Here is a 25,014-nt window from a genome sequence, read left to right as displayed (position 1 = left end):
AGTGTTAGATTGCAAGGATTGACCTAACGTTGGGAACAGATACAGGAACAAATTGGAAGGTACATCAAGGTTTGGACAGGATATTTTAGTGTTTTTTACTGGATAAGCCAGTTTTACATCTCCCATGCATACATAACTGAATACAGTAATTTGACATAAATTTGACTGGAACCAGTATTTCCATCCTGAAATTGGGAATCGATTATTAATGACAAAACAATTATGTTTTTTTGTACACAGAGTGATAAGTGCTTGTGTAATGTGAGCAACCACATTCTACATAATACAGTTTTACAACTGAGCAAACATCTGAGACAGGAATTCTAGTACGTCTATGTTCCTTTGCAAAAAGAGCAAGGAATACACACTCATTCTGTAATATTTGGTTTATTTACAAATACATATGTGTAACATAGTTAAAGCAATTGTGTTCCCCGTAGTAACATATGGCTGCAAGAGCTGGACCATAAGGAAGGCTGAGAGAAGGAAGATAGATGCTTTGGAACTGTGGTGTTGGAGGAAAATTCTGAGAGTGCCTTGGACTGCAAGAAGATCAAACCAGTCCATCCTCCAGGAAATAAAGCCAGACTGCTCACTGGAGGGAATGATATTAAAGGCAACACTGAAATACTTTGGCCACATAATGAGAAGACAGGACACCCTGGAGAAGATGCTGATGCTAGGGAGAGTGGAAGGCAAAAGGAAGAGGGGCCAACCAAGGGCAAGGTGGATGGATGATATTCTAGAGGTGACGGACTCATCCCTGGGGGAGCTGGGGGTGTTGACAACTGACAGGAAGCTCTGGCGTGGGCTGGTCCATGAAGTCACAAAGAGTTGGAAGCGGCTGAATGAATAAACAACAAAGTATGTAACATAAATGGTGGCAGATAGTTCAACCCATTTCCTGTTCTGCGACATTGTCATGTGTAAACTTCTCTTGAAGTCCACCATTTCCCTTAGTTAGAAGACATCGTTCATTAAAAAAAAATCCAGTAATTATGAAATAAATGTGAAAACATACAATCCTGATGAGTCTTCAATCCAAAACATCCAGCCACCTGCCTTAAGAAAGGAATGGTCAGAGCTGGTCATGAATACCCAACCTGGATGGGGGTAGGCAGTCTGAGGCACAAAGAACCAACAAACCCCAATGTTTCCTGCAGCACCCGGGGCAGCCTCCTACCACTGATGAAAATCAGTAGAACCGTTTCCTGCTGTTTTGAGGTAAGGAATACAAAATATTTTTAGTGAAAACTTCAAATAGGCTCGCTAAATAAAAACAAAACCCTATAAACTCATACTTTCTTATTTATTTATTTATATTAAGATTTTTTTTACACAGAATAAAAGGCAAATAGAAGAAAAGAAACAAAACGAAAAAGTGCAAGAAATGAAAAGCTAACGTTAAGAAATATGTAAATGACTTTTCAACAGATAATTACAATCTTATTGCCCCTCCTCCCTTTTAGATGTTATACAAGTCCCTTCAGCCCCTCTTTTAATCCACATCTTTCTTAGTCTTGAAATCTATAAATTATCATGTCATCTCTTTCTTTTTTTTAGCAAAAAGTCCGTATAAGGTTTCCAGTCTTTCAAAAAAGTTTTTGTTCTTTTTTTCTCTGACCAAACAGGTCAGTTTTGCCATTTCTGCAAATTCTGACATTTTCACAGCCCATTCCTCCACTGTTGGAATTTCTTTATTCTTCCATTAAACTCATACAATACTTCCAAATCCCAGCAGGAAAAATAATAAGGAATAGCCTACTTACTTTGCATTATGAAAGCTCCCCACAAATGTTGTGCAGCCCTCAACCCCCAAAAGGTTGCTGTCTCCTACATTAGATAGCCATCCTTTCCCAGAGCTCCAGAATCAGAAATAAGGAAATACTCTAAGGAAATGTGGGAAACAACTGAGTGTGGCTCGCTTGTTGGTGACCACCTAGATACCCCAGCCACTCTTTGTCACTGGGCATCTCTCAGTGCTTTACACAATCCTACAAATTTGTGAGAGCTTGTTGGTACAGCTCTGGCTGCTTCCCGGATTGCCCTGAGTCTCTTCTGGATCCTGTCTCTCTTTTGGCCGAGATTTCACTCTATGCGTTGCTTTAACACTGCTGAGCAGACCAGGGCGAGGGCTGATGGCCTGGGGGCAGCGGAATCTCTCCCGCATGAGGTAGCCAAGTTGTGTCGTAGCAGCAAAGCCGTCAGCTGTTGACACCATCCTGGTGATTTTTGCATGCACAAATTGAACCGCTAAGAGGGCCCCTGCAGAAAGTGGGAACATGCCGATGTCACAACAAGGAACTCAAGTTACATTCAACCTGTTCCATCCCACAGGGTGTCAGCAGGAGGAGTCGGGACAGCAGCTTCGATCACACAGTTGAAGCTACTATCTTGATTTTCTTTACCCCTCCTCCCCCCACACCTGCCCCTACATCCCACCACACATTTGAAGGAAACATGTTTGCCTGTTTCCTCAACTTTATTGCCAGCTTTCCCTTGAGATTGCTACCATATAAGGTAATCGTGCCCCAAGTTGCAGGTTCCTAAACATATCAAACTGCTCACCCCGTGAGACATCCCACACTGTAACACACTGATCCAAAGAGCTGGTGAACAGGTAGTGGTCATCCTTTGAAAAGCATGCGCAGAAAATGCCATGTGAAAAGGAATCTTGCTGGGAAGGAACAAACAAACAATGTTTTGGAAAAGTAATTTAAACAGGAAAACAAACAGGCAAGACACAGATCAGTGGGACTGCCCTCAGTAAAGGAGACAGATACTCTTGCTGAGGTGGGTCTCTGGGGATAGACATAAAAGCCACTGTTGGAGTGATTGCATAGAGAAGGAAATTATATTTTTCTAGAATTTCCCTTCTATGCAGCCAAATTGGGACTAGCTTACAATTCAAGTAATATCTAAAACCCGTCATTGCGCAGGAGCTGGATATCTGTGGGACCACCTACTCCCAGTAGTATCTGCCTGTAAAGTGGACTCTGTCCAGGTCCTTCCACTCCGGGAATGCCATCTCCAAGGACCACAAAAACAAACTCTAGCCATAGTTAACCTGCCTTTTCTCTGGAATTTAGTTATCTCTAGAATGAAAGTAATGAATAGTGGACAAGTGGATATATCCAAATAAAGAGGGCAGACACTCAGATTTATATAGTAGTAAACTCTCCCTCAATCTCACTAAGTTTTTTGTGACAACATGGATATGTTTTCTTGTTTTCTTGGCACAATGAGATGAGATGAGACCATTTCCTTCTTCTGGAGTGTTTTTTCATATTCCTAGTTCTGGCATTTCCTGGTGCTCTCCCATGCAAGTACTAACTAGTTCTGATCCTATTTACTTTTTCAAGATCAGCTAAGTGCTCCCACTTACTGAGACTTCACATCCTGAGATTGAGATTTGAGGAAATCTTTGAGTTCGCCATCATGGCAGCTGTTCTGAAAAGACTTCCATTGTTAATGCTCCTCTATTCCCCCAGGCTCAACTTCCATCTCTACTCTAATACCAATTCTACATTTTAACTTGACATATAAACTTTGTGCAATAGCAAAAATCCTACCTTCTGGAAAAACATCTGGTGTTCCCAGGAGCAGAGCTGCACATCCCAGAGACATTGCAGTGAATCTGCTGAACCACTCAGCAGCCATTTCTCTCCATGGCTGGTCTTCAGGCAGGTGATGCAGTTGCCATGGGCTTCTAGTGGGAACACATGGGCCTCCAAGCAGTAGTACATAAAAAGCTCCCCATTGGTCATTCCATAGAGCACCCGGTATCCAGACAGAAGAGCCACAGTAGAAATTGTTGCACCAGGGATCTGTGTGTAAAAGGTATAAGCCGGTCGGTCAATCAAGAGGCCTGTTTCTTCCTGATGCAGATCCAGTACCTGCACAAGATCATCACAGGCAGCTGCCAGCTGATCTTCATTCTGAGTGAGTGCCAAGTTGCAGACAGGTTTTTGGTTCTCCGCAGGGGGGATGCAGCCAACATCTTGCCTGGAATCCAAGGGAAACACCAGCACTGTTCCAGAAGCCAGTCCAACAAAGAGAAGATTCCTCTGCTCAGCCACTTCCAGGCATTGGACTGGAGCCGATACATCCAATTTATCATACTCCTTCCCTGGTGGGAGATGAATGTCAGCAGGCACTGTCCATTCTTCCTGTTACTGGGTCATTAGAGTTGATGCCCAACCTCTGCATCGTCCAGCAGTAACCAACAACCAAGTATGCTCCATTGTCTCCCAGGTACAAAGCAAGCCAGGTGAGCAGACATTCAGGATGGAGCGGGGGAGGGGGGAATGGAGTTTGTTCATTCATTCATTCATTCCTTCAGGATGAATGGTGGCAGGATGGAGGGGGGAATGGTGGCAGGAAGTATCCCTTCACCCACACACGATTAAGCTACAAAATTCACTTTGGAATGGCTGCCAGTTTGGATGGCTTTAAAAGGGAGCTAATGAAGTCATGAAGGAGAAGACTATCATGGCTGAGTAATCCTGGTGGCCATTTCTGTCTCTACATTGGAGACAAGACATTATCTCAGTACCATTTGCTGGGAAACACAAGGCAGGCAGTACTGTTGCCCAGATTGGCAGCTATTAGTCCCTGGTCAAAATGGTGGATTAGTTTGCCCTTGTGGCCCAACCCAGCAAAATCCTTAGGTCCTCATGAAAAGAATCACAGAGAGAGGAAACACCCCGTGCTTCAAAACTATTCCACAGGAATATGGAGGAAGAGAGAGAGAAGCACATATGTGTATCTATAGATATGTGTGCATACTTTTCTTATTGTTCAATATCAGGATATTAGTTGTTATATTTCTGCTACTGAAGTTTTCAAATGTAGTTTTATTCTTACTGATATTTTAAAATCCATAAACGCCACAAAATCCATGAGGATTGAGGGAGTTGATAAATTGCACAAATAATATAATATAATATAATATAATATAATATAATATAATATAATATAATATAATATAATATAATATATTTAAGCTACAGTGGGGACAGAAGCAGGAACAGTTATGTCCCCTTCCTCCTTTTCTTATTCTCTCCCCACCACACCTTTGTTTGAATGCCAGGCTGCACTCCACCCCCCAAATCCTATGGTGTTCCTTAATTTTAAAGAAAGGGATGGATGGATGGATGGATTGAACACTGGCATCTTGTAAAGAAAAGTTGCAGAGTCCCCTATCAGTTTTACGTCCAGTAATGCTTCTGAGTCTTGCATAGGCTGCATAGCATTCTCAGAAAATAAAACTGGTGGGCTACTATCTGTGAAAGATAGTGGGGTCTGGCTATTAGAGGGACCATATCTACAGTTACCGGGCTATCTACGGTTGTCTCTGCCCATCTGGTTCGGTCTGGTAGGTGGATGTACTCCAGGTCCCATCAATTAAGCAATAATATTGGCAATGGTGGAAAGAGAGAGACACAGTCCTGGGAGATATAATCTAATCAATCTACCTCCTGGTAAGTCACTTTGTGAGTGGGTGAGACCAGGCCCACAACTAGGGTCTGTGCCACCCGGGGCAAACATGGATTCCACTCCCATTTTGGCGCCCCCCCAGCACTCATTTTGACACCGCCCCAGTGCAGAGCCCGGGGCACATGCCCCGCTTGCCCCCCCACCCAGTTGCAGCCCTGGGTGAGACTCTCTATTACAGCCATTTTGTAAGAGTGCCCCCAACATGCCCTCCAACCTCCAAATGTGCCCACATGCCCCCAAAGTTTGCCATCTTCTGTTCTGAAGCATTTGGCCCAAAGTTTCTCTGCTAAGCTTTTCTGCTGGTGTATCACTTACCTGCCTCTGTATCCCAAATGACAACATTAGAGCTGTAAAGGGCTTGGGGAAAATAGATATATTTGGCATCGTGGGAAAGCCCAATGCAGTTCTTGCTTGCCATACATGGTGGGAGTAGTTTATGCTTGCGATCGCAGCTGAGATCCCAGACTCTGAGATAAGGTGTGTGGCAAGAGGCTGACACCAGTGTGACATCCCAGAGAGCCAGGTGTGTAGAAGGCATCCCTGTATCACTCAAAACATCTGTCAGCAAACCCTGTTTGGCTAGACACCACACCTAGATAGTAGTAGAAGAAGAAGTATACTAAGGAAGGAGACAATTTCACAGCATGGTGGGGCTCAACCAGCAAAACAAGATTAGGAGCCAGGAACTAGAGATAAAAATTTGGGTCTCAGATGCTAGAAAAGTGCTCTGATTCTTCAACCCAAGGGTAGTAAAACTTCATAGCTGTACTTTGTACAAAACAATCCTATGCATTTCTTTCTTCCCAGTTAAAAGAAAAATACTTCTGGAATGGTGATAGGCAACCTGTCGTCTAGAGCAGCGTTTCTCAAACTGGGCAACTTTAAGACATGTGGACGCCAACTCCAAGCTGGCTGGGGAATTCTGGGAGTTGAGTCCACATGTCTTAAAGTGCCAAGTGTGAGAAACACTGCTCTAGAACAAGCAACTCCCAAGCCAGCTTTCTTTGTAGCCCCTAAAACTTCCCCCATCTCTAACTGCTGACAAGTATTAACATAGTTTAACATAGTAACATAGTTTGAGCCATGAAAACTGTAGCATTAGTTGTCATCTAAGCTAACCCCCACATGCAGCTGTGACTGTATGATTGAAGCCTCTCCCCTTTTACATGCATCATGTGTGTGACACATGTAGCTTCAATAGCACAGTCACCAACTTGACTTGTTGACTCCACATTATAGGATGCACTTGCCTCAGTCACGTGTGAAACATACCTGGTTATCAACATTACCCGATGCCATTTGTGGCCTCTTACCCGTATGCATTCATCCTGGGAGCTTGTGATGATGGTGGTGTTGTCTGCTGAAATAGCAGCTGCACAAACCTCAGCAGAATGCAGCAAATCTGAGGCCAGGAGTTGGTGGAATCCAGTCACATTGCCCAGGAAAACTCTTACACAATGCCCAAAACCTGCAATAATGCACAAATGAGATAGCAGCATCTGTAATAAATGCAATGATGTTAAGATGATGATGCAGGCATGATGGTGTCGTCATGAAAATGACACAGTTCCATACCTGCATCACAGCCTCTGATGCATGCAAGTATGTAGGTCATGGCATTTGCATGATTATGTCACCTCATATGTGTAATCATTCCCACCCACCCCCCAAACATGGATGCTCATGCAATGAAAATGTCCTGGCCTCACTTGAGGAAGATTCTTCGGAAGAGAAGGACAGACTCACTGCACCAGCTAAGCCAGGTTCTAGCACTGCATGATCACAATCAGCCGGCCTTAGTCTGTGAGCATCATGGAGGATTCCAGTTGAGATTCAGTGCACTTGCCCAACCCACCCAAACACCACAGCTTTGGCTACAAGCAGGGACAGCATCACAAAGCAGAGTGATGATTAAACACCTCTTGCAAGGGAAAGGACTTTGGGCATGAAGGTCTACTTGTCAGTAGTCCAAAGTGCTGGATGACTCTGCAGCCTTCTCAGGATTTATGAGGACCAGTTGAATTAAGGCAGAGGAAACTGCTAGCATGGATGGCTTTGCAAACAGGTGAATACCAGCTGAGGAAGGGCAGGCGAGCTACTCCCTTCTATTACTTTTCTTGGGAATAGTTTACTGTTGGAAACAGTGTTGATTGCTTGTGAGGTTGTGCGATGGGCCTTGATCGAATCCAGGAGATTGAATCCAGGAGCTTTGCTTCCTGGACCCTGACTGGAAACTTGCATAGGATTTGGATTGATTTGGCTTTGGACTTCTGGGCTGACCTCTATGTATGTCTCTCTGAGTAAGTTTTTTTGGAATTTACCTCAGACTATGTCTCAAAATTTTTTTGTCATTCCAATCCCTTAACTCAACCAAGAGGAGGATGGAGGTCTTATTCTGAGTAAGAACTCAGATGCCAGGTTCTGCTCTGGTACTCTTGTGTGCAAAAAGCTCCTTGCACTGGCAAATAACCCTCCTGAACCATGGCATATGCATCCACCTAGACACACATTCCTGCCAAGACAATTTAAATAGATACCAGATATCAGCAATCATCATTTCGGTTTTCTTGGATTTAAGAGGGGACTTTGTGGGCAGACAAGCTATGCCTTGGAAGTGGACTATAAAAGGGCTATGCCAAATCCCCTCCCTAGTTGCCCCTACTAACTTTTTTTTCTTTTTCTTTTTGTTATTTACAAAATTAAATGGGAAGCTGGTGAAGTACCACAATCTAGCATCATCTTGATTTATCAGAATGCTTCCAGTCCCAACAAAGACCCACACTTTAGGTGCTAAGGGGCTAAAAAAACAGAGACAAAGCTAATTAGAATATGAAAGGCATCTGGGTGTGGATGGTTAGAGACCATGGAGGGAACCTTCTGGTGAATGGATATTTTATGATTGCAGCATAAAATACATTACAGCAATCATTTTGTAAGAACGTCCCAACATTGCATTTTATCTTGTTGTAAGCTGTAAGGGATCTGTTTGATTTGGTGGCAGACAGATTTAAATATTAATTACAACAACATGTCGTGAAAATTCCAAATGTGCCCATTGGCCAAAAAGGTTGCTAGTTTTTGCCAAGTGTCATGTGATTAAAGCCAATCTTCTAGGCTTACAGAGATTAAAGATCAGCACTAGCCTCTGCCAGCTACTTTGCTGATATGATGCAGCTATTAAATGACATTATTAAACAGTGTAAGGTGAGAGAGCAAGAACTTCACTCAAACCTGTTGCCAGGAGAGATTCGTCTTCTGAAAGCACTACAAAGCAGATCCCTTCTGGGAGCTTTTCCAGCAGGCTGTGTCCATCAGAGGAGATCTGTCAAGAGAGGGAGATGGTTTGAATAGAATCCCACTCCCAGCCTGGACATTTTTAGTCTCTGTCTTGGATGTAAGGATAGGGAGGGAGAAAGTCTAAGTACTTTCTGAGCCCATGGAAGAGTTATGACTGTGGAAATAAGATGCTCCGTGAGGCCTATATCCAGTCTCAGGATCATCAAGGAGGGCCTGGAAACTGTTGCTAACAAACCTGAGGAGTTGTATCTAATCCATGTAGAACATGGATGAAAAACCTGATGCCTGGTAACTCTTTTTTCTGCAGCTCCCAAAGCCACTATAAATCATGCTACTTTTTCAATGGCAAACCACCAAGCAAAAGCAAGGTAAGTGGCTGGTTTTTTTCCCCACAAGACAAACAAATGAAAACAGCATGTCAGACTTTGCTTAGCCATTACATCCCCAAGCAATAAAGAGTAATGCCCCTCACATCACCTCCAGATGGACATCTGGCCCCACCCACTGCAAAAAACAGTTCCATAAAATAACAGCATTCTCTCTGACCATAACTGCCAGAAAACGGTGGCACAGTTTTCTACTACTGGGACTGGAAATACATCTATTGCAGTAAATGGCCTGAAATGGGCTTAGTATGATCTTAGAAACAGTCAAAGAATCTCCCCAGATATCCCTCAGAGCTGGCGGGGCGTGGAAATGAGAAAAAATTATCTCATTGCACTTCGAGATGTATTTGAGTTGAGAAGAATCCAGCAGCTTGGTGTTATGTTATGGCAGTGTTTCTCAACCTTGGCAAGTTTAAGTTGGGTGGACTTCAACTCCGAGAATTCCCCAGCCAGCATGAGAAACAGGTTGAGAAACACTGTGCTGTGGAGTAAGGATGATGTTATTATAACAATGATGTTGAATTTATCTCAATAGTATTAATTGTTGTTGTTGTTAATGAGATATTTAATAATTTTGATAATTTTAAATTTTATTTTAGTACATTATATGTATTCTAAGTTATGCTGCAAGCTACTTAGAGTTGCCTAATTGAAGCAGCATAGCAGCATTTGTAATAAGTGGCTACGTGGCACATAGCTTCACCTGCTTTGCATCATTACTCTACCCACTGTAGCCCTTGGTCCTGCAAAACAAAATAAAACCCTGTAGGGTCCCTAACACCAAAGGCATCATCAGCCCTGAGATAAGTTATCCCCAAGGCATCTGCAAGAAAACCAAAACACTGTGGCAGCCCACTGTTCCTGCATCCAAAGACCTCCCCTGGACGACCCATGATCCCTCTCCCCAACAAGGCCACCTGACGTGGCAGAAGAACAAGCACCATCAAGAGAGAGCCCTCGCTGAAACCAGCCACCATCCTGCCCAGGGTGTGGAGCAATACACTGCATGTTGGTGTCTCTTCTCCCAGCCCTATCAGTTCCTGCTTGGAATGGAGCTGTCCACTGATGCTGTCCCACAAGCAGAAGACACCCCTCTTGGATACCGTCACAACCACCAGCCTTGGTGCAAACACAGTTCCACAGAGCCACTGGTCTGGGGATTCAGCAGAGATCTGGAAAATGGGCACAGCTGTCTCCAGATGCCAAGCGCTGACCTGGGAGCAAGAGGAAAAATCCATTCACGCTCTCCCTCCTTTTTTGCCTCTCTTCTCTATAAAGCACAAAATTTTTCCTATGAATAAGGAGCTAAGAGCTCTTCTTTGCTTTATTCTCTCTAAACTTAAGGAGATACATCAACCAGGAAGTCTGAGCAGCAGTCCCAGGAAACGTGCTAATTTAACTAGTAATCTGGCAGAAGATTAATCTCTGTCTTTAACTGCAGAGGTGGATGCATAGACGTGTATTGTTGGCTCCCAAATTCAAGTTTGGTCACACAGCAAAGTTAAAGATCCCATGCTTTTCCAGATCTTAGACTCCAACTCTCATCATTCAGAAACATAGTGATCAGTGGTTAAGAGTGATGGGTGATGTGTCTGTTTCCATCAGGAGTGCCACTCTTTCCCTACTCCCTCCATTATCCAGATAATACTCTTGAAGGCTTGTTAATACCAGTGCAGAGATTGTGGACTTCTTTCTGAGAATCTTCTCCTCTCTTTCAGTGACTTTCTGGGGTCTCAACCAGAACTTTGCTCCTGAATTTGGCTTCCTTTCATGGCCCTAATACTCCAAAGAGTATTTCCTCTTCCAGCTTGCCCAGAGTATCCAACAAGATCAGATGAACCCTCACAATATATATATCCCATTTCTTCCATGCCCACTGCTTTGAAGACCCCTGCCTAAGTTTTGGACCCCAGCATTGCTTAGCTATCTCCCCATCCACATGCATGGTGGGTCCCATACCTCCAAACCTGATGCCCAGTATATCATCTGGTTCTTTTCATCAATGTGAAGCTGGAAACACCTCAGCATTCTAGTGTGAACATTGTGGATAGAGAATTCTTCCCTGACAGAATTCAGACACCACAAGCGCAGTGTGCGATCCATGGCCACCGAGGCAACACGGGTCCCCTTTCCAAATAGTTTCACACATTTCACTTCAGCTGCAAGACAGAAAGGATGGGGTGAGAAAGATCCTCAAAAGAGGATGTCACCCAGCATGCTCACACATCTGGTTGTAGTTCTGGTGGAGCAGATCAAGGTGAACAACCTGCAACCCTTGAACAACCTCATGAGGCCCTTGGCTCAATTTCAGAAAACTATCTGCAAATGGACAATTCAGACATCAGCCAAGAGGGATTTGTCCCTTTCTTGGCATCCTCCTACATAGGGACAGAGAGTGGCTGGAAGATGTCAAACTGACAAATGAAAAAAGAGTGAAGGAGAAGCCTCAAAAATTGTCCACTCTTACCTTCACCAGCACTTTTGGCTCTGCCTCTGTTTATTCATGTATCTCCTCCCAGCAGAATATCCATTTCCCCCAACGGGTGTCCACGGGGTGGGTCAAAAAGTCCAAATGGTTCAGTCATGTGGTTGTGGCTTCAGTCATGTGGTTGTGATTGCCATCTTGACTTTTTTGACCCCCTCCTCCCCACAGACCCCCATATCCCCAAAGCTGCCAACCTTTGGCTTAGGTAGATAGAAGAAAGGATGGGACTGTAGCAATATGTAGCAATATTACCTATTCCAAGGTACTGTGCAGCAGATGGGAAGAAGGCAATGGACAACAGAGTTTTATTTATCTGCATCAGCGTGATTTACTCATGGATATCAGACTTGGAATTAATCATTCATATAAATAAATGTTCTGATGGGTCTTGAAAACCAAACACCAGACTCTCAAGGGTGAGTTACAGAACCTCAGAGGAAAAACTTAGAGCAGTTTTCCATTCAGTGAGAGCCTGGGCAAATGCCCAAGACAGAAACCTTACTCTTCTCTTCTTCAATGGATAGCCTTAGGGAGTTGCTAAGTCTTGCCAGCTGAATGCACTCTGCCCTGCAGCTAACAGCGTGTACCCATCTGACACACTGAATTCATGCAACTTGCTTAATTCTAAAGCAATTCCTGTATTCATGTAACATGCTGTGCCCATACAAAGAAACCTTTTGATGATCTGGTGCACACCACATGCTAATAAGACGAGAGTCCCAGAACATGCTGAATCACAATCTAACCACTTTAGCCTAGGCTAATGTGTTATCTGAACCCAGCCACTGAGGTTATCTCCAAGGTGTTTATTGTTGGTTTACATAAATTACCCTGGTCTGATTTCTGTGTCATCATAACTGGGATCAACTGGAGCCCCTGATGGAGGCTGGCTGTAAAAATGGTCTTTTGGAGCCTCACCAGAGTGTCCTGTTAGGACATGTCGCACGGTAAAATCTTCCATGTCCCATACAATCATAGAGCCATCCAGAGAACCAGCCAGAAGCAACTTGTGGTCAAGGCTGAATTCTAGCGCTGAAGTTCCTGCATGGGGAAAAAAGGGGGATTTGAGGAATTATCTTGGCAGATAGTATGATCCAAGTGGAATGTCTGGTCCCTTCTGTGACTTACAGGTAGTGAACAGCCTACCTGGGATTTAATCTGGCACCCTGGGTCCTAATACCTCTCACACTTTAGCCCATAATTCCCTGCACTGTGATAAAATCCTCCCTCCTACAACAACATGCTTTTTCCACATGCTGTCCCCGTAACAGTTCTTAGACTGAGTTGAAAGTGGACTGATCCAAGATCATCCAGTGAGCTTCATGGGACTTCAGTATTCAAAAGCCTCCCCACTCTAACCAAGGCATCTGGAGGATTTAAGCTGGCATCCACATGGCCCACATGCAAAGATGTTGCTACACAGTGCTTTTTTCAATGATAAAGGGGAGGGAGGAATAATCATTATAACCTGTTGGGCAAACAGAATATTCTACCTTTAGGGAATCCAGGTAGTGTTTTGTACAGAGGTCCTCCAGGTGGATAGAAGAATCCAGAGCGAGGAATGAGGACCGGATGGGGCCAAGCACCAAACCAGCTCTCACACTGCTTGCACACGTTCCCAATGATCTCTGGGTAGGATGGCCTGAGGAAAAACAGCCGTGCCAACATCTCCATGTAGATCATGCTTGCTTCTGCAGAGGGAGAAAGGCAGGAGAAGTAGAACCATCTTCTGTTTGTGTTAGCTAAGAAAGAGATTCAGATTTTAGTGAAAGCCAAGCCCACTCCAACAGTGGGATTCAAAATATGCTGGTGGCACTGGTCCAAGAACAAAGATTCAGCTGAAGTGGGCTGGAATGGTAGATGTGGACAGAACTGTGGAAGGCCACAGTGGATCCTTTCCTCCACCAGGTCAATGGTGGCTCATTGATCTGGCATGAGGAACTTTGCACCTATTAATTTCAACACAAAGGCTTCCCACATCTGCTTAAATAAACTGACTGTACATTGGCAGCCTTGATGACATGGACTAGACAAGGTGTTTGGGAGCCATTCCTAAACTTCAAGGCTGGCAGTGATTATCTACCTCCATGGATCTGTGTGCTATCCACAATAGGCTGCAGGAGCAGGAGAGTCTCTTGCAGGAGACGCAGCTCTGGACAGTTGATATGGGCAAGGCACATGGCAAAGTCAGCAATCAAGCTCTCTATGCCAGTGGAAGTAGCTCTGCAGATGATCCAGTTCATGTTCCCTGATGGGAAAAGAAGAAAGTAGGGAGCACATGCAGACAATGATGAAGCCATTAGTGGCCTGCTAGGACAACCCAATGGAGCAGAGTTTAACACAGCAGAGGAGCTGTGCACAGAGAAAGAATGTTATCAAAATGGCTTTAATGAGCACTTCAGAGAAACACAGATTATTGATCTTACACACTCAGCTCTCCCAAGCATAAAGAATCACATGCTTAGACAGAGTAGGTTTAAGGTGAGTAAAAAGATTCTTACTGACTTTATTGTTGGTTCGGTTACATTCATCTTCAGTGGAAAAATGATGTTCCTTGTATCTTGTTCTTTCTAAACTTAATTCACCCTAAACTCTCAGCCCTACAGCTGCCAAGAGCTGCATGGAAGAAATGGGAATTCCAGGCCCACCGCATGGCACCCAGAGATGGAGCAGCACACAGCTGTGTGCTTCGCTCCCAGTGAAGAGAGAGAGAGAGGAAGTGGGTGGCAACAAACAGGTTCCTCAATAGCATGGAGAGTTTGCATCCTAGTGCAACCATCCATACGCTAATGAGGCATGCTGGATTTGCCAGGACTTCCAACACATGAGAACATCACAAAAGCAACCAGAACAAGGAAGACTTCCTTCCTATAGGAGGAAGTATGTAAATCAGGGGTATGGCCTAGACACAAGTAAACAACTCCCAGAAACCTTGTCTAGCATGGTCAGGAGTGAAGATCCTAAGTTGTTGCAATGGAAAACAAACAAAAGCAAGGGGAAAATAATCCACTTATTGTTAAAAAGCAATATTTTCTATAGTTGAACACATTTCAGACTAAATTGACACTTCTGTAGGGACATCATAATATATTCTTGGTATATACTGCATTTTGTATTGCACATATGGTGCCTCTGAAGAAACATACAGGTAGTCCTTGCTTAACTACCCCATTTGGGACCAGAATTTAGGTTTGCTAAGGAAAGCGGTCATTAAGTGAATCTGACCAATTTTATGATCTTTTTTGCAGCAGTTGTTAAGCGAATCACCACAGTCGTTAAGTGAACCATGTGGTTCCCCATTGATTTTGCTTGCCAGAAGCTGGCCGGGAAGGTCAAAAATGGCAATCACGTGACCACGGGATGCTGTGATGGTCATAAATGCGAACCAGTTGCCAAGCACCCAAATCATGATCACGTGACTGTGGGGAGACACTGTGATGGTTGCAAGTGTGAGGACTGGTCATAAGTTGGTTTTTTTCAGCACCATCATAAGTCCAAACCATCACTAAACAAATGATTGTTAAGTGAGGACTACCTGTAATGGGAAATAGATAAAGGTGTTTTTTTTTCCAACAGGAAATGGATTTACCAACTACCACCCCTTCTTTTGTTGTGTTGCTATTTACTCCTTGATGGGCCTACCCAGGCAACAGGCATTCATACAATGTGTAGGTAACTTTGCTGAGTGTAGAATTACCGAATCGTATCTCTTACCCAAAACATCTCTCTGCAGCTCCTCAAACAGACCTGCCTGCAGTAAATGGAAGGGCAGTTCGCTCAACTTCCTCTGGTTTGCAAGTGTGCTGGAGAACCAAAGAGGCTGAGGAGTCACCTAGGTCAAAGGAATCAACATTTGACTTTTACTTTTCTAAAATCCATATAATTTCTTATTTACTATAAGTCAAATCAAGGCACACTTTCCAACCATCAGTTATTGGTATACATAATGCAAAGGACATTTTTATTACTTTCTTCCAGCTACTTGGTGAGTTTATGTTGCCCTATATTAGGGTTCCAACCTCCAGCTCCAAACTCTTTATTTTGGGGTGGCTTGGAGCTCCCTTATACTGCCAAATTTTAAAAGCACATTTGCAGACAATGGATAGCACCCTGTAAAAGGTAGGAAACACATAAAAAATGTAGCGTGGCCCCTAAAATAACATTCAGATATTTAAAAATGTAAAGAACCACCTTCCCAAGCCTAAAACCCAGAGGAAAACCATAGAAAAACTCAGCTCCACTTACGTGCAATATACTGTATGGGGTCCAGAGCTTTGAATCACCCAGTGCTGCCCTCATTCATCTTAAAAAGAAATCAAATGCAGCCCTCCTCCCTCAGATGTTCTCCACCTCTGTTCTGTATAGATCCTGTCTTGATTTATCTCACATTATTTGTAGGTTGCATGTCTATCCACATCTGGGAATAAGGCCCACTGAGCCCTTTTGAGCTTAATTGTGAGTAAAATGTATGACTCAGTGATTCTGTTTTATAATATCTCCTCTACTGTCAGCCTTTCCCAATCTGATTTCATCCCTCTCTACAATCTTTGTTGGCATTACAACTCCCAAACTGATGGCTATTAAAATGGGGAAAGAAGGTCCAGTCGTAAAGTTTCTACCAGACTCAATGAAACCAAGCCATTTTCTAGAAAGACAGAGCTAAGGTTCATGTTGATTTCTATAACCTTTACTGGGCTTCTCTTCCTTCTTCTCTGGGAATCTCCCAGGAAGTACTGCTGTCTTGGCTCTCCCAACCATCCATCTCTCTATCCATTTCATCCTTCTCTTCCTCAGTTTCCAGAAGTTCACCTTCCTATCAAAGCTCACAGGCTTGTTGGAGGATGGCAGCTGGATGGGTTTCTTCATGCCCCAGCTCCACGTCCCCCTGAAGAAATCTGCCAGGAGCAGGTGATGCTTGATCCTTTCCTCTGGCAAGGACAAGTAGCGCTGTTCCACAGCCGCAGCCAACTCCCTGCATGGAAGAAGACTGGTCAAAGCCAGCACCGGCTTTTTTATCATCTCAGCAGCCTTGGAGGGAACAACCGACAACTGACCTGTGAGCAAAAGCCATCAGCACAAAGCCATCTGCCCACCGCTCCTCCAGCCACTGGGCCAAGTCCTGGTATAACTGAGCCCATCGCAGGGGTGGAAAGCGGAGGACCACTTTGCTTGGAGGAGGATGGAGCCAATAAATCTCAGTGAGAACCTCATTATCAAGGGACAAAATATCTTTTTGCTCTGCTTCTGAGAGCCCGTATCTGTGGAAAGGGGAGAGGGAGAAACAGGCAGGCAGACATCTGTTATTCTTCTCTTTCCTTAGCAGGTAATTGGGGAGGGGAATGGCCAGACTGCTAAAAATAATTCCCTCTTAGTGCCCTTCTTCATAATGACTACCTGCTTTGAGGGATCTCACCATAAAACACCAAATGACTGATTGGGTAATGAACAAAGGCTTGCTAGAAGAAAATTGTTTTCTAGTTTTCTTCTTGTCTGATATTGCTTGAAAGTCTTTACTGCCAGGAAGCTAATATATATCCTAAATGTAACTGAAGGTGAACATAAGTGACCTTTCAAAGTTCTCCACTAAAGTGGAGAAAAATTGGATGAACAATTGGTCTCAGGTTCTCTGGGGGAAATTCTTGATTAGTATCTTAATTCTAGGAGCTGTTTAGCAGGGACTGTAGAGAGGAATGTCCTCAATATGTCTTCTCTTGGGATTTAATGGAAGTATGAAACACAAGGTAGGTTGAAAACTATTGGCAAGAAAATAGGACAGTGACAAATAGGACATACATGTACACATCTTGGCCATTTCATGACTAAAGAAATGCTAAAAGCTACCACATTCCACCCCTGAGAATGTATCTGGAATTCTCTTCTCCCTCGACAGAACTTGGACAGTTTCACCAAGCTACCGGTTACACTCCCCTTTATTAGCAATTGTATCCTGCTATTTTAACTTCTGCCAACAGCAGACACACACATTTGTACTCACCGGGCACAGGTAAGATAGCCAAGTACATGTGCTACTAAGACAGATCCATGCACCACCTCTAGGTGATCGCACAAGCAATGCGCAGACTCCAAGGCTGTAGACAAAATTGCTGGTGCTGCAAGTAGAATGTATGAAGTCCAATGCTGCGCCTGTCTGATGGCCAGGGCAAGTGGCAGAGCATGCCCACCTTTTGCAAAGCTTTGCAGGAACAGCTCCTGCTGGGTGGGCTTTAGCGTACGCCCTGTGGATAACAAAGTCTTGGAGAGAATCACCCCCACTTGTTCTTGAGAAAGAGGCTCCATCTCAAGACAATCCTCTGGAGCCACCACGATCTTCTGCAGAACTTCACTTTCCTTCTGCAGCACAGTAAGAATCAGGTGCATCTTTGGAGGACAGATTTTTGGCAACCAGAAAGCTCTGTGAGCATTTCTAGGTATGCGTACCTGCTCCACAGAATCAAGGAGCAGGACAAGTGGCCGTGTGCCCTGGCAAGAAGCTAAGTAGAGCAGACTGTGGAAGAGCAGAACTGGATTGCCAACTGCCTTGGTATAAGGGAAGCCCATGGCTAAGCAAACTTGTAGGCAGAGGCTGTGGAGAAGGCTATTTAATGTAGAACTGGCCTGTGAGATTCCCAGCAAACGAAGTATCACCACTGTTTCCTGACCCAGGGTGGCTCGAATGGCCTCACTCAGATGGCACAACAGGGCTGTTTTGCCACATCCTGATGGCCCACAGATGACAAGTGGGGAGTGGGTTTGATGGTGGTTCTGTTTAATATGCTGACAAATGTGATCCAGCAGGTCCTGATGCCAGCAGAAAGCCTGGCTGTGTTCTTGACCAAGGACCATGTGATGAGTGAGCTCTTGAATCAGCTCAGGTGGCTTCCCAAGATTGCTTTCTTGGAATCTCAGGCTCCTGAGCACATGATGGTTGGTGGCAGCAATAAACTGGTCACAGAGATCCTTCAAATACTTGGGCCGGGGCTTCTGCCGGACAGTGCTGGGTTCCACCTTATGTGGAACCCTGTGAACTTTGATCAGCTCATGATACTTGCTTACAATGTTTGCCTTCAGATCTGCTAACTGTTGTGGTTCTTCAGGGTGCAGCTTACCACCAACTTCATCTGCGCCCAACAGTGAGTCCACTCTATCTGATGTGGGCATGTCCACTTCTGTGAAGAATACAGTGGTACCTTGGCCATCACATTCACCTGATCTGAAGAGGCCAGCCTCAATTTCCTGATGTATCTCTATAAAAGATTGAGAGGAGATGAATAGGGAATTTGGAAGGGGAGTCATGCAGGTCAAATGTGGAGCCAAAGCAGCTACTAGGACTGAGGAAGCCCTGGACAGGATGCCCACTGGGGAGCCCAGTTCCAGTTTCTTGCCTCTACATTTCTTCCTTCTGATGCTCTTTTTTCCTTCTCTCTCTCCCTCTCTCTCTTTCTCTGTGTAGTTGAGCCTAGAATCTTAAGGCATCTCCACACAACAACTTCACGCTACTTCAACATCAGCTCTGTCCAATCTTACAACATCACCTCATTTAGAGGGGTGAGCTGGTATTTTGCCAGCTTTGCAATGGGTCATCTGGAACCACATTGAAGCTTGTTTAGCTGCTGCTTGGTAGGTTCCTCTTCTGTTTGAAACTCCCATCTCACTTGACCCTTACCCTAATCTTCTGACTCCTACCAACATGGTCTACCCTCTGCCAGCAATCACATCATTCCAAGTACAGATCCATGCACCACCTCCAGGTAGTCATACAAGCAATGTGCAAACTCCAAGGCTGCAGATGAAATTGCTGGTGCTGCAAGTAAAATGTATGAAGTCCAATGCTGGGCCTATCTAATGGCCAGGGCAATGGGCAGAGCATACCCACCTTGCCAATGGGAAGTTTCAGGGAAAGGCTGAAGGAGGGGCTGCTGTATGTGAGTGAAGATCACCCACACTCTGAGTATACTTTGGTGGTGATGGCAGCTGGCTTCTCCTTGCCTTGCTACCACCATTCCATTGCTCTAATGGCAGCAATCCATCAGGGAGGTTCATCATCCCGTTCTTGACAGTTGCAGCGGTTTGATTAGGAGAGAGGGGGTATTAATACATAATTTAGGCTCAAGAATGAGACACTGAGAGGTGTGAAAGCCCTGGATTTCAAAATGTCTTCCACAAAATGGTTCTACTTTTGCAGCTTTAAGTGGGTGTTTAACAAAGCAAGAATAATGGCTTCATAGAAGGATGATGGCTTTGCAGTCAAGAAGCTTTCCCCTACATGCCTCAAAATTAGGACTTTGGAGATCCTATCAATTTATTTATTTTTTCTCCTTTCTGCATGCGAGGAGGAAGGAAGCAAGGGGAATGTTGTTACTCTGAGGTAACCATAGCTCAGAGTGGGACACTGACTAAATGACATTTTCTGTGCTTTCCTGTTGGCTCAAAATGATCTTTGCATGTTGCTTCTGTTTTGAAAGCAACAGTGGTGAAAATAATGGCAGGATGATTTCACACTCCTGAATGATAGGGAAGTAGGAACAGTGGCAGTGTAGAAGTGCTCTTATTTTCTCCAAAGGGCCTCTAAGAGAGGAAGGAGAAGGAGGTGAGGTAACAGGAAGGACATCTACTGCATAACAAAATAAAATAAAAGAGGAAAAAGGCAGATGTGGACTGATATTAGGGAATCTTCAGATGTGGGGCTGTAGATCCATGCCTGGTGTTGCCACTGCCTAGATAAGTGAAATGCAATTCTCCTTCCTAGCTAGAAAACTGAATTCTAACAGGGAAATGCCACTGTGACTTAAGAGATCCATAGCCCTCTTCTTTGGTTACTTTTTCTTATATATCTGTCTGTAGAACACCTTTCCCCAACCTAATGATATTTGAAATCAAACATTTCTGAAGGACCCCACAACAGGAAAGGTTATCCCACAAAGTGGACACTGGGCCACTTTAGAATAAGAAGAAACCTGCTGATTCAGACTAAGTTGGGCTCATCTAGATGAGCATCTTCTTTCAAGCAGATGGCCCAGGGAACTATGCCTCTGTAGGTGGGATGTAGATTGCTGCTGAACATGGAAGTTGCAAGTAGACATCCTGGCTAGTAATCATTACAAGGCCTCTTCCTCCTTCTCTCTGAAAGCCAAATAAGCCAGTGGTCACTGCTTTGTCTTATTGCAGTGAATTCTGTAAATGAATGGGAACAGTTGTTCTCCTTATAGATGGCACAGCTTGTTTAGATTCAACACCATCATGGACTGAAAGATAGGATCTTAACACAGGGATATAAAATCTAGATTTATGTAGAGAACCATCTGTTTGGTTCAAATAGTACACCAAGATCCCAGCAAGGCATGCCATGGAGAGACCTCTCATCTGGGAAACATACCTGATTTGTGGTAATTCTGCAATTGCTCCTTGCTGATGAGCCCACGCTTTTCTGCTTGGCAGGCTGCCTTACGGAGGACCAAGAGCAAGTTTTCCTCCAGGCCATCTGGGTTTGCCTGAGATGATTGCTGCAGAACATACACAGGAGGGATGGCATTCTCATCCTTCAGGTACCATTGGGCCAGAAGCTGCAAGGTCTTGGGCTCTTCCAGAAGTTGCGTTCTAAGGACCTCAAATTCCAGTTCCCCAATGGTCAGAGGAGTGGGGCAGCGGCCATAATCGTTTCCAAGCAGTGCCTGGAGCAAAAAGGTTTTCTCAGTAATTCTTCTGAAGATATAAGCTGGGATTACCTGAAAATCCAAGTTGGACCAAGGAGCTTTCTGGTCTCCATTGGGAACTTGCACAAGAAATGCCTTCTGGACTACTGGATTTTCATGCTTGTAATTCCTTTTGCATCATTCCTCCCTTCTTCCCGCTCCAGAACCACCCAGAAGCTATGAATCTCAACTGAATCCTCACAGAAAGGACCATGCTACTAAGGCTTTGTTACTTGGGCCAAAAGGCATTACAGAGAAGACAAAACAATCCATTTGGAGCATTCAGTTAAAACAGTTCAAATGGGTTATGTTTCAACAACAATCACAAAAATCTTGGGCATTTGTGCCTTACAGAATAATAAAAACAAGCACTTACTTCCTTTTTTTTGGTCATACAGCCACTAAATTAAGTTTTATTGTGAACCGCCCAGTTTTATTGTGAACCCCCCAGGGTCCCCCGAGTGGGGGAGATGGGCAGTAATAAAAATATGATAGATAAATAAATAAATATATTAGGTGGAATGAGAATTTATGCCAATTGCTACCTAACAAACATCATCTAGAAGAAGTGGCCAAGAAGATGATCTTTAAAAAAACATATTAAAATTTCCATAGCAAACAATAGAAACATCAGTAAGTATATTGTACTGTCTATCTTCACAATGAGTCATCTGTTTATGAACAGACAAGGTCTGTAATGGTATGTGGGAATTACCTTGGGAGGCAGGAGGAAGAACCACAGGCTGGACAACCAGCATGTAAAGGTATCTTAGCCCACAGAAGGAGAGGGGATGTAGGAGGCATTTCAGAAGGGACCCTCCCTAGTTTCTGGAGAGTAAAAGGAAAGGAGGGAAAAAATATTTTTAGTCTTGCAAGATTGATGTTGGCCCTCTGAGGTAGTCCAGACAAAAAACACAGCCCTGAGTACTAACTTTATTATCTTTATTGTAAGGTTACATTAACAGAACCTTGCAAGTCTGAAAGCCTTTCTCCCCTCCTTTCCTTTTATACCATTACAAGACCCCACGAGGCAGGCATTTTGTGAGGGTGTCCACAACATATCGCAAATATAACCGTGGTGAAAAATTTGCTTGATTTCATTCCAGTAAAAAGAAGATGGCAATTTATACACTTCTTAAACATTCTTGCTCAGGTCCATTGGTGAAACAGAGACACTGTCCTTTCTCTAGGTTGTTCACCAACAAAATAATCCACACACGTTTTTGTGCATTTATTTATTTGTACAGTTTAGAGGCCACCTGACTGCTAATGACTCTGGGAGGTTTACAGTTTAAAAAGCAGGAAAAATACCACAAAAGAAAAAAAAAATCATTTTCCTGTCCCAGCACCAGTGCCTCCATTTATTTATTTATTCATTGGTAAAGATTCCTGTACCATCTTTCCTCCATGCCTACAACATCATCAAGCAGTAAAATAGCAGCAGTGTTATTGCTGATCCAGGTGTTGTCCCTAGACAGAATGAAATAAAAATAGTACTTACAATGAAACTGGAACCCACTGAAAGTGTCTGGCAGCGTTTGATTTCTTCCAAGAAGGGTTGAGAAGGTGTATGGCCAGTGCCCATGTGATCAGAGGTGCCCCATCTTAAATCAATTACCTAGAGTAGATTTGGGGAGGGGTCATGGGAATTGGCTGGCAGACAACATCATCTGGAAACATTTGTCCCCATTTTCCTTAAAGCAGGTAAATGACTATTACACAGTTAAAGGGTCGGGTGGCAGAACTCTGAGTCTGTCACGTTTGCAAGGTTTCTTTGTTTCTTCCAACTCTCTGTTCAGAGAAGGAAAATGTACCGTGAAGTGTCGATTACAGTAGGTCTCTTCGTGGCAGGTACAACTACAAATGTGTTAGATCTTGTAAGAGGAAGAATAGTATATAAGTGAAATTAACCACGACATTTTCAAGCATAGTTCGGATTAATTCTTTCGTTCTGACTGATTTGACTGTTGTGCTGTGTCCATAAACATACACATTGTTGCTCTGGGATAAATCAGAACAGACCTAGCCTGACCCAACAGAATCTCTGGGGACTCAAAAGGCGAGGGGACCTTTCTTTATTGTTTGCCCCTTGCGTTTGGTGGCGTAGCACTACGTCTGAACATGAGAGATTCATCTTTTTCACTATCATCGTAGTTATTATCTACCAAAGAGGAAATTTTCACAAATGCACCAAAAACCAGTTCTGGAGACTTTCAGGAACCCAACTAATAGCAAGCCACCCCCCAAGTTGACGGCTTGAGTTTCATTACCAAACTAAGCAACATCAGTGCCGATCACAAGGGTTGGCTGGTGTTTAAGCTTGAAAAGATGTTACCTAGTTTGGTGATGAAATGTTTGCCAGGGGGAAAAAAGGCCCAGTGAACACCAAGATCCCTACATTTCAACCCTGAGCTGCATGTGTTCTCCGCAGCTGCTACTTCCAGCTTACCTCAAACATCAAGCCATGCTTCTGGCAGAAGACTTGCACTTCTGGATATGCCATCTCCATCAAGGCTTCCCTTTCTGCTGCCATATCTGCAATGGAAGAGTTGGGTCCTTTGCTGACTAGCATTGGACATCATCTCTTGAATGCCCCTGGCAATCCCATTGTTCACTCTTGATCGCAAAATGCTGGTGCTCTCCCATCCCCAATCCGTGACTTAAACAGTGCTTTGTGATCCTTTAGGCACTGTAAAACACCTAGCTTCTCCTGCCTCAGCTGCCAGAGAGCTGTAAACAGCACATAATTTTATCATGCTCTTTGCTACTGTTTTCAGGGAGATGTTTTCATATGACTAGCCCAGTCATAGGTAGATTTCTGAGGAAAATGTCTGCATTTTAGCAGGGAGGGTGGGAAATAATGCCAACGGCTGTTCATCAGCTAATCAGCGCCCTCAAAATAATCTGTCCCGCAAGAGTAAGGACAATACATTTCATTAGTCTCCTAAGACTGTAAGTTGGGGGGGGGGGTGTCTGGAAGGCATATTTGACCTCTCCCTGATTAAATCTGCCCATCCCACCAGATCCAGCAGAGACGGCATGCTGTGGGCTAGGGGGCTTCACTTGGCGGGTCCCAGGTGATGGGTCTTTTCTGCTGTGGCCCCTGCTTTATGGAACATTCTTCCCCCAGAAGTTAGGCTGGCCTCATCCCTTTTAACTTTCTGGAAGTTCCTCAAGACCTGGTTGTGTCATCAGGCCTGGGACCCCAGGGGACTGGCGAAATATTGAGACGACTCCAGCATTGAGCTCCAGTAAATATTGAGATTAACACCTGCTCTTTGCCCTATATATGTGTGTGTGTGTGTGGTTTTTTTAGTTTTGTGCCTTTCATAATTTTAAAGCTTTTAATAATAACAATATTAATATTTGTTCGTATATATTGATTTTAGCTTTGCTGTACGCCACCCAGAGTCACTTGTCTGTGAGATGGGCAGCCATATAAAAGGTAAAGGTTTCCCTTGACGTAAAGTCCAGTTGAGTCCGACTCTAGGGGGCGGTGCTCATCTCCGTTTCTAAGCCTTGGAGCCGGCGTTGTCATAGACACTTCCGGGTCATGTGGCCAGCATGACGACTCGGAACGCCGTTACCTTCCCGCCGAAGCGGTACCTATTGATCTACTCACATTTGCATGTTTTCGAACTGCTAGGTGGGCAGGAGC

General features: G+C 44.1%; 1 protein-coding gene across 1 annotated transcript; it reads right to left on the bottom strand.

The window, feature by feature from the left end:
- Positions 1 to 1,984: 1,984 nt before the first annotated feature.
- On the bottom strand, positions 1,985 to 23,889 carry NWD1 (NACHT and WD repeat domain containing 1). The gene is made up of 16 exons (XM_063289117.1): positions 23,806 to 23,889; positions 22,858 to 22,974; positions 21,041 to 21,335; positions 17,663 to 18,911; positions 16,722 to 16,925; positions 16,477 to 16,639; positions 15,382 to 15,499; positions 13,751 to 13,915; positions 13,161 to 13,358; positions 12,586 to 12,708; positions 11,142 to 11,341; positions 10,124 to 10,396; positions 8,731 to 8,821; positions 3,573 to 4,129; positions 2,569 to 2,632; positions 1,985 to 2,265 (listed from the first exon to the last, which is right to left on the bottom strand). The coding sequence occupies exons 1-16, from the start codon at positions 23,887 to 23,889 to the stop codon at positions 1,985 to 1,987; spliced, it is 4,182 nt and encodes a 1,393-aa protein (XP_063145187.1).
- Positions 23,890 to 25,014: the final 1,125 nt, after the last annotated feature.

This window comes from Candoia aspera, chromosome 1, assembly GCF_035149785.1.
Source record: "Candoia aspera isolate rCanAsp1 chromosome 1, rCanAsp1.hap2, whole genome shotgun sequence".
Classification (NCBI taxonomy): domain Eukaryota; kingdom Metazoa; phylum Chordata; class Lepidosauria; order Squamata; family Boidae; genus Candoia; species Candoia aspera.
Note: the sequence above shows the minus strand (reverse complement) of the source record. Positions and strands in the feature narration are given on the sequence as shown.

Coding starts and splice junctions, on each gene's coding strand:
- NWD1 (XM_063289117.1), bottom strand. CDS start 23,889: ATGGCAGCAGAAAGGGAAGCCTTGATGGAGATGGCATATCCAGAAGTG. Junction 4,130..8,730: donor CGAATCTCTCCTGGCAACAG/GTTTGAGTGAAG, acceptor ATCTCCCACCAG/GGAAGGAGTATGATAAATTG. Junction 2,633..3,572: donor ACCAGATGTTTTTCCAGAAG/GTAGGATTTTTG, acceptor TGCTTTTCAAAG/GATGACCACTACCTGTTCAC.